Consider the following 10,354-nt stretch of genomic DNA (forward strand, 5'->3'; position numbering starts at 1 on the left):
AACACACACACACCATATTAGTCCTTTCATTCAGAAACCAAGCACACATATTTTATAACTCTGATGAATGTCATAACCAGCAGGTTCAGAGGAAGCTTCTTTCCTGCGGCGGTCACCCTACTGAACTCTAGCTCTGCATCCCGGTGACAAACAACCAACTAAGCCCCCCACCAACCCTCCCCGGACAATTGCACTGCCTATCCCACCCATAGTGTTCTATTTATTTACAAATGTACATACTATAATTACACTAATACATAACCATATTCTACTGCTCTTCATACTATCCATCCTGCAAATACACTTATTCTTACTACTCTTATAATGTTACTGTTTCTGCACTACAATGGTACTATTACCACACTGCACATAGCTGTACATTCTGTACATTGCATATATCTGTACATGTTGTTCATACATTGTTCATATTAGATAGCCATATTTATTCTGCTCTTATAAGGTCACTGCTAATACACTGCACATATTTATATTTAATTTATATTACTCTAAACCACCTTCTGTAAATAAACTGTATACTACTGTCTACACTGCACTATATTTCTTGACCTGTCTAGGCACCACCTGTCTATACTTTGTATATCACATTGCACTTTTCTGCTTTTTTTGCACTTCTGGTTAGACGCAAACTGCTTTTCGTTGTCTTTTTACTTGTACTCTGCACAATGACAATAAAGTTGAGTCTAATAAGTCTAAGTGAAATGTTTAAACTCACTTGTTAAGAAGGTTTTCCCGTGGTATCCTAACTTTGTTGAATATCAGTATCCCATTGTCAACTCCATGAAGGCCTGTATTAACAAAGATATATATATTACTCTCAACTACACCCAAAACATGGGGAACAGATATATATTTAAAAATAATAATAATAAAATCAATCCAACTAACACAGCATCCAACTAAGGGACCTAATGGACTAATGATGCAATGGACTATATGATATATCAATATCAAATACATAATATCATAATCATTTCACAAATTTACCTTGGAAGATACAAAATAAAAAAAACATGACTTTAATGAACGCCTTGTGGCCATGTGCATATGGTACGTGTTCATCACAGACAAACAATCGCCACAAATCAGGACAGGACAGGACAAATCAGGATGAATAGTGAGAAGGAACTTTGGTTAGTAAGAGGTTAGAAATGGCAGTGTATGTACATTTTCCTTGAAATACCCAGTCCTACTGTAAACCTAAGCAGAGTAACGGAGGTGAACTGAGCTAGCTTGCTAGTTGCCCGTGTAAATTCTCACAGCCCTAACCTTAAGAACGCTTCTAACTGCTGAGTTGGAAGCCTGGGTTTTTAGCTCAGTGGTTAGAGCGTTCGACTCCCATGCCGGTGTGTGTTGAGGTGGCGGGTTCAAGGGCCGTGAGCGGCGGACAAATTACGACCTCTGTTACAGTGGTGCCGTGACTCGGATCATGGGAGTGAGGATTAATGGGAGTAAGGCTACTGCTAATACATTGCACATATTTATATTTGCATTTAACTTGTCTGACTGTAAGCCATACCATTTTCTTAACTGTTTACTACTGTCTACACGGCACTATACTGTATGTCTTATATGTTTATACTGCAACACCTGTCTATACTGTGAGTATCACATTGCACTTTCCTGCTTTTTTTGCACTTCTGATTAGATGCAAACTGCATTTCGTTGTCTCTGTACATGTACTCTGCACAATGACAAAGTTGAATCTAATTTAATTTAATTTAATCTAATCTAATCTAAAAAGCATGACTGGAGACAATGAGCGCAAACCTCACCTTCCTTGTGCTTCATGTCAATAGCGGTGACTCCAGGGTGCATGGTCTTGTCCTCATCTCGGATGGGGACCACGAAACAGTGCGGACCTGAGACGAGACACAGAGATCCTCAGGACAACAGACAGGAGGGAATGGAGAGAGAGAGAGAGAGAGAGAGAGAGAGAGAGAGAGAGAGAGAGAGAGAGAGAGAGAGAGGGAGAAGGAGAGATGGAGAGAGAAAGAGAGAGACAGAGAGAGAGACTGAGCGACTGAGAGAGAAAGAGACAAAGGGACTGAGAGAGAAAAGAGAGACTGAGAGAGTGAAGAGGAAAGAAAGAGAGAGAGAGACTGAAGGAGAAAGACAGAGAGAATAGAGTGATAGAAAAAGAGAGTACCTTGAGACTCTCCATTTACAGTAAGCTGAGCAAACACAGCGGCAAAGTTTCCCTTCATTGAATTGCCAATGTACATCTTCTGAGCATCCTCGCATGGTGTGTGGATGATGAACTCCTACAGAAAAGAGAACACAAAACTTCAGTTTTCCACTCAACCGTGGCTCATTGCAATAAAGTAAATGGCTTAATAAAAATAGTGCATGAAGCACATACACTTGGCTCGTATTTAGATTACAATATTTTTTCCCATGACAATTTTCAACAGTTCTATGAAGTTAAGAATAGGCTACTTAATGTAGTATTCCTGTTACATTACGTATAAAGACGTATAAAGTTATTAATAAATTATTAAGATTTTGTAAGTGCTGGAATAATATAATAAATCCAGTTATCCGGTGTGGTTGTATATATGTCAATGTTTAAAGAGGTATGACCCCAGAATATGGCATGTCAGCGCCACTCTTAAAAGGCCCACTAAATTCCCTGCATTACTGAACGGGAGGGTGGGTGTCATTTTATTGGCTGTTGAGTCCAACAACAGCCTTCATGATCATGAACTCAATCTTTAATAGTGTGACCAACAATTACCTGAGTGGAAGGTTGATAATGGGCTTCAGTCAGGATTCCACGGACATTGCTCCCGTGCCCTCTCTCGGTCATGGCAAACATCCCAGTAAACTTCAGCTCCTGACATCCCATTCAAATACAGACACAGACACAGACACACAGAGACACACAGACACATAAAAAACACCAGAGTCATGTCATACTCACCCTAATATATTCAAATATACAGAAAGCAACATACATTCTTAGAGAATTGCGTTTGCTAAATACTTGTTGCTGTTACACCATGGAATCTGACCAGGACCATTCCGTACCGACACAGGTAAGTACCACCGCTCCTTTTGCACTGAGCTCCCTAGGTTGGTGACGGCACCCCCATATAGTCCACAAACGACACCCAACTGCAAATGTCAAGGCATGAGTACAATAAGATATCAAATGTAGCACACCAGACCAACTGAATTACACATTAAAATATTACATATGAAAATATCATGCAAATACTCTCAGGCCTGGGGTGGGGTGGGGGATACCAAAGCTTGAAGCTGTTGACTCAGTTAAGGTGTGTTGGATTGAATTCATATTGTGCTGCCTGACGTGTGGAAATGTGAGAAGATGGCCTACCTTTACTCCAGTTGCCATATCTGCAGAGCACAGAAGCTCTGTGATTCCCAGGCTTTTAGCCAGAAAGCCCCTCTGGCCATCTTCCTTTACCTGTATTTTCATAACAACATGGATTAAAAGCTGCCAACAACATATGCGCATTAACTATTTACAATTACTGTTGTGCGAGTTTTATCCACCTGGTCTATGAGCTGGCTTCGTATCAGTGGCAGTTTTAAAAAGTAGTGGAGTCTCTCGACTGTCAAGTCCCTTGTCTCGTCCAGAGTGAGGTCGTAACTGTTGAACAAATAGAAACGTTTAAGTGTAGCCTAGTCTACCGTATTCCATCATTCTGCCAACAACAAGGGACTGATCAAGATAATAACCTATGTCTTGTAGGCTATATGTAAAAAAGTTAAGAGCGATCTACCATAAATATAACCTAAAATATAATTAAGAAACGTTGAGATAACAGTCCTTTGCGATGTTTCAAACTGCAACTTTACAAATTAAGCTATATGGTCAATACAGGTTAGTCTACTAAAGCTCGTAAGGCCAAGGATAGTCTCACCTACATAAATATCGGAAAAGTTCACATTGGGAAACGACGACGGTGCAACAGCTCACAGGCAGCTTTTTACGAAAACCCATTTAAACAATGTAGCCTAAAAAGCTAAGTTACCTGTTTGATTGAAACAATTCACAGATGGAGATTTCTCTCCTAATTTGATCCTTAACTTCCCAGAATTCTCCATCAAGGTATTTCGCGAGGGTGGTAGAGGAATATTTTTCAGCCATAGAAGCGTTTTTTCCAGATGTGATTTCCCTATCTGTCGGCACACCATTGAAGATGACTGTACAGGGCGGAACTTCCGTGTTAGCCTAGTGATGTCACGGGGTAGACTACATTTGCTTCATAATGTTAACAGTGCAGTTAGCACAGAAAGATTCATCGACTAGCGTTGACTAGACTGAAAATGCATTTCCTACAATTCTATTTAAATATCCACTATTTATTTTTGTATATGCTCCTGCAATTTGCCGTAGGCCTAGTTTATGTATACGTAACAGTAGCGCCGAAAATGGCAGCTTTGTTTTTCGCTCCTCATCTTTCCTATTTATTTTTGATAACATTACTATGTATATACTTCATTTTTCTACAAAAAGCAAGCGGTCTTATTCAGTATGACATAGAGACATTACTGAACATAACTCACTGTCAGCTCATGTGGAGCCGGAGTTTCTAAACTGGGACCCCGCACTCACTCGGGACGCATCTTCCCCACTGTTGCCATGGACGAGACGCCGCCGCCGCCGAAGAGGTAGGAGCCGGTGTATTAGTGAGACTGAGACGACGTGCAAATCGACCACCGCTCCCAAGCATCCTTTTGGCCAATGTTCAGTCTTTGGACAATAAGATGTGCGAGTTGCGTGCAAGGATCTCCTTTCAGAGAGAAATTAGGGACTGTAATATCATCTGTCTCACGGAAACTTGGTTATCGGAAGATGCCCGGAAGATGCGCCAAACCATGCTATTTCTCTCACTGGTTTCTCTGTGTTTCGGACCGACAGGTCAAAAGAACTATCGGGTAAAGTCAGGGGTGGAGGGGTGTGTTTCATGGTTAACTGTGCTTGGTGTGACAGTAAGAATATCCACTCGATCAAGTCCTTTTGTTCTCTCAGTCATTTTGACATAGAATATCTCACCATTCTCTGCCGTCCATTCTGGTTGCCAAGAGAATTCACGGCTGTTGTAGCAACCGCAGAGCTCGCGCTAAAAGAACTGTACGCGATTATCAGCAAAACGGAGAGCTTACATCCAGACGCTGCTTTTATCATTGTAGGCGACTTCAACCACGCATCTCTGAGAAAGATACTGCCCAAATACTTCCAGCACATAGATGTAAACACACGTGGAAATCGCACACTAGACCACTGCTATACTCCCTTCCGCGATGGGTACAAGCCCCTCCTCCGCCCACCGTTTGGCAAATCGGATCACTCTTCTATCCTGCTCCTTCCAGCTAACAAGCAGAAACTGAAACAGAGCCCACCCACTGTCAAAGCCATTTGCTGTTGGTCTGAGGAATCAGACAGTGCACTGCAAGGCTGCTTTGAATGCACTGATTGGGACATGTTCCGTGATGCATCAAATGGGGATATAGATGAATACACAGAGACAGTCACAGGATTCATACAGAAGTGTGTAGAAGATATTGTTCCAACAAAAACAGTCAAAATGTATCCAAATCAAAAACCATGGATAAATAGCCAAGTAAAATCTGCTCTCAGAGCTCGGGATTGTGCGTTTGCCTCTGGAAACAAAGAGCTGGAGAAAAAAGCCAGATATGACCTGCGGAAAACAATCAAAGTAGCAAAAAGAGAATATAGGCACAAGATTGAGGAACAGCTGGAAGGGAATGATTCAAGGAATATGTGGCAGGGACTGCACATGATTTCAGATCTGAAGGGGAAGAAATCCAACATCCAAGTCTCTCACCCCTCACTTGCAGACGAGCTGAACCAGTTCTATACACGTTTTGAGGTTAAAGGGACACCAGGCAACGTTTTCGTGTTAATTAATCATCTTCGTAAGTCGGTATATGGTTAAATGACTCATTACGGGGCGAATTAAGGCTCTCTTGCCCGCCCCTACTGCCTGTAGAAAGAATATCCCACTTGCAAGTTCGGTGTATCCTACCCGCCGACCGAAGTAGGATCAGTTTACAGCACAGAGGCAGGCTAACGTGTGTATAATGGCAGAGCCGGCGAAGAAGAAGAAGAAGTAGCGAAAACCCTTGACGGAGGACGCAAAGAAAAGGTATAAAGAGCTTCAGACTGAGCGAGGGGGAGTTTTGTAGAGAAAAAGCATCAGGCTTGCCTGGTGTCACTTTAACATCAAACCTCCAGTAAGAGCCTCCTCCATTTCTCACCTCTCTGACCCAGGCCTAATGCTCACAGTGGCTGATGTGCAGAAATCTTTCAAGCAAGTCAACATTCGGAAAGCAGCAGGACATGATGGGATTCCAGGCCGTGTAATCAAAGTGTGTTCAGAGCAACTGCTGGTGTGTTTACAGACATCTTCTCCCTGTCCACGTGTGTTGTACCAAGCAGCTTTAAGTCATCTGTTATTGTTCCAGTGCCTAAGAAAAACCAAATCACCAGCTTGAACGACTGGCGACCTGTGGCCCTCACTCCCATTGTGAGTAAATGTTTTGAAAGGCTTGTGAAGAACATCATCTGCAAAATGATTCCACCTACGCTTGACCAGTTTGCCTACAGACAGAATAGATCTACTGATGATGCCGTTATCAGCGCACTGCATACCTCCCTGACACACCTGGAGAAAAAAGGCTGTTTGTAGACTACAGCTCGGCCTTTAACACCATTGTCCCCAATATACTCGACGGCAAGCTCAGGAGTCTAGGAATGCACAGCGGCCTATGTAGCTGGATACTGGACTTCCTCTCTGGACGAAAACAGGTGGTGAGAATGGGCTCCATCACATCCTCCTCTTTGACCATCAGCACGGGAGCTCCGCAAGGTTGTGTTCTGAGCCCTCTCCTCTACTCCTTGTATACGCATGACTGTGTGGCTATACACAACACCAACACCATCATCAAGTTTGCAGATGACACCACTGTAACCGGTTTAATCACAAACAATGACGAAACAGCCTACAGAAACGAAATCAACAACCTTATGAATTGGTGTAAAGCAAACAACTTGTCTCTGAATGTGTCCAAGACGAAGGAATTGATAGTTAACTTCAGGCGGAAAGAACACACGTTTTAAGCCATTAACATCAATGTTTGAAGCCATTAACATCAATGGTGAGACAGTGGAGAGGGTGAGAGACTTTAAGTTCCTGGGCGTTACCATCTCAGAAGACCTCACCTGGGACAGTCACACTCAGAACACTGTAAAAAAAGGCCAACAACGTCTGTACCACCTCAGACGATTGAGAAAGTTTGGTATGCGCCCCAAGATCCTAAGGTCTTTTTACAGAGGCACCATTGAGAGCATCTTGACTGGGACCAAAACTGCATGGTATGGGAACTGCTCTCAATACAATAGAAAAGCACTTCAGAGAGTTGTGCGTACAGCACAGACCATATGCGGCTATGACCTACCCTCCATACTGGAGTTATTTGAGGGAAGATGCATTAGGAAGGCAAACAAAATCTTGAATGATCCTAGTCATCCCAACCATGAACTATTTGAGCTTTTACCATCTGGCAAACGATATAGAAGCTTGAAAGCTCGTACCACCAGACTCTAAAGTAGTTTCTTTCACCAAGCAATTAGATTGCTGAACTCATGCTGAAGACAACAAGGCACTTTTTTTTTTTCCTACACCCACACACACCCTTTCATTTATTTATTTTTTGAGGAGAAAAAAAACACGACGAATTTTACTCTATTATAAACCTATAATGAGATGTAATAAAAGAAATCTTGAATCTTGAATCTTGAATCTTTATCCAAACAGTAGCCTATACTATGGTCTTAGTACTAGTTTTATCCATGCATGGGAAACTGGCCCCAAATGTCTAGGGTAGCCTACTTGTGTTCTTTTTTTTCTTTAATGAATGATTACTTTCAGATTTATTCAGCATTTGTTGAGCAGCTCTTACAAATTGACCTTTACACTGATTCATTGTAAAGACAATCTTTCACTTGCCATACAAGAACAAAATGCTTGTTTAACTGGGTGGTTCAGCCCTAGCCTGGCATAGTCTGATTTTATCAAAATTTGAGTCTGGATTGGATCATTTGGATTTGATTAGGCCTAATTTTCACCTCACCTAAAAGCCAGTCTGAATAGACTCCGCCCACAAAATGTCAAATGTCTTAATTACTGTTTTCTGTCAGTCTTAAAGTTATTGTATCTGTCAATGTTGTGTAATAACATGATATATATCGAGGTTGTACTGCCGGCCAGCCACGCAGGAGCAGGTCAGTGATCTGGGGACTGAGGACCAATGGCATCGGAGAAGCAGATCATGGGGCTTCTCTCGGTGGCACTAAAGAGTGCAGACCCAGGACTGGGCTGCGATTGACAACGCCGGGACTCAGACCTGGGCGGCACTAGAGAGTGTGGAGACTCAAGACTGGGCTGCGATTGACCATGCCAGGACTTGGAATTGGGTGGCGCTAAAGAGCACTGAGAAGCTAGGACTTGAGTGGGGGGGGGGGGGGGGTCTGGGGCCAGAACAGGAGCCGAAACTGGAGCGCACCGAGGGGCCAGGATTTGTGCAGACCCTGGACTGGGCTGGATGGAGACAGGCAGGATGCCCAGAGGCAGAAACGGCCTTTGCAGCTTCAGGATAATCTTCCTCCTTGGTAGTACACTCATCCTCAGTTGCCACTCTTCCCCAATAGACCAGTCACCCTCGGTGGTCCACTCATCCTTGATTGCTCACCCTTCCTGGATGAACCTGTTGTCCTGGTCGGCAAACCAAAAATCCTCCCAAGGGAGCAGATAGTACTCAGACACATCAAAGTTAAACAACTTGCTTGCTAGATCCATGTATGGCTCTGTCATTCTGTCAAATACATGGCAAAACACAGAATGTAACTCAAAACTTTATGTAGGCCCTACTATTCAGGAAACAAGTCAAGAACAACAGTCAAACAGACAGGAACCCGACATGGAAACATAATGGCAGAGGCTCCTAAACGTGTTTCGAGGATGTCAAGCCCCTCCAAGAAGCTCCATATGGAGACTTGTGACATCTAGTCACAGATTACATTTGAAACAAGCTTCATTCACCTGCATCTGGTGTATGCCAAATGACATGCTTCGATGGTGCGATGTATCAAGAACCCTCTCGAACTTGTGTCAGTGAATCTACTCTGCCTTCAAAAAACAAAAAATGATCAAAGCTAGTAATTTTTTAAGTTCAGAAATAAAGGAAAATGGTTAAAAACTATATGAAGAGGGGATGCAAATGATTTTGATGTTATGAATGGTGTCTTGAAACTAGTATTGATGAAATTTATATTAATAATAGACATTATTTCTGGTTTATTTTCCCAAATGTGATTTTGGAAATATGAGTGGAATAGACTTGTTGTTATGTTGTTATTTTGAATGTAGTCATTACCAGTCAAACTCTCTACTTTTCATCAGGTCCTGCTCTATTGAAAAATTGTGTATACTGATGATTGGAGATCCAAAGGGATTTGGGCCATAGCCCATTTCATGGATGATATTGGAAATGTGTTACAGCATAAGGATCAAGTTTTAACTTAGATATAGGCCTAGGCTATACGACATACAATACAGCAATAGGCCTACTTTCAACTTAGATGTAGCCTACAACATACAATACAACAGCATACAGTATTATGTTTAGGCTATACCAGTGAAAGATGTTTTGTATTACAAGATATCACCCGAGATGAGCTCCACATTGCAGGAATTGACGTTTTTGATAGGCTAGTAAATGTAGGTTTACAACAGAGTGATTAATAGTTTGTTGAAGGGAATTTGAAGAAATAATATCAGAGGTTGAGGTTAAGGTTAAAAAAAAAGAAATTAGGCTATATTTAATTTCCTCTCCCTCCTCAAGTGAAAGAGGTGAACATCAAATGTTAAAAAAGAATAGCCTTTTATCCAACTAACAAGGTTGTATTTTGTGAAAATGAAATTGAAACATCTGTTTTCCCCTTGAAAACCAGGCATATCTTTATGGAACGATTTGTGGTGCTGATTAGCCTGAAAAATCCAGTGCTGACACCAATCTGGGAGGACCTAGTTGATTGGGCTACTCGTTTATTAACTGTAGGACTAGGCCTACTAATTTATTTAATTCAATTTGAGCTGAACGCCTGCGCGTTGAACCCATGCTACCATGATTGAATGTAAAATCAAATGTCAAGACAAGTCAATGTCCAGTGCAATAAAAAAAGGCGATCGTCAAATCCACAGGAACACTCCAGACCATATGAGGGCGATCAAGTGAAATTTTGCCCAGTTCGCTGCTTCTACATTATGAACCGTAGTTAAAG

The 10,354-nt window shown here is 42.0% G+C and overlaps 1 protein-coding gene across 4 annotated transcripts in view; it reads right to left on the reverse strand.

Annotated features, from left to right (window-relative positions):
* Positions 1-4,639, reverse strand: part of acoxl (acyl-CoA oxidase-like) — a 39,884-nt gene extending 35,245 nt beyond the window's left edge. Inside the window, exons 1-9 of one of the 4 annotated variants that reach the window (XM_042066287.1) lie at positions 4,555-4,572; positions 4,020-4,167; positions 3,538-3,634; positions 3,359-3,448; positions 3,049-3,135; positions 2,756-2,854; positions 2,168-2,282; positions 1,794-1,880; positions 734-806 (exon numbers count right to left, since the gene is read on the reverse strand). In XM_042066287.1, coding sequence (XP_041922221.1) covers positions 734-806; positions 1,794-1,880; positions 2,168-2,282; positions 2,756-2,854; positions 3,049-3,135; positions 3,359-3,448; positions 3,538-3,634; positions 4,020-4,135 — 764 coding nt within the window. In that variant the 5' untranslated portion in view covers positions 4,136-4,167; positions 4,555-4,572. Of the gene's footprint in view, positions 1-733; positions 807-1,793; positions 1,881-2,167; positions 2,283-2,755; positions 2,855-3,048; positions 3,136-3,358; positions 3,449-3,537; positions 3,635-4,019; positions 4,301-4,554 lie in introns of those variants that run through there. The other 3 variants (XM_042066285.1, XR_006023402.1, XM_042066288.1) reach the window with 3 other exon arrangements.
* Between the last annotated feature and the right edge of the window lie 5,715 nt (positions 4,640-10,354).

Source organism: Alosa sapidissima, chromosome 16 (genome assembly GCF_018492685.1).
Source record: "Alosa sapidissima isolate fAloSap1 chromosome 16, fAloSap1.pri, whole genome shotgun sequence".
In the NCBI taxonomy this organism is placed as follows: domain Eukaryota; kingdom Metazoa; phylum Chordata; class Actinopteri; order Clupeiformes; family Clupeidae; genus Alosa; species Alosa sapidissima.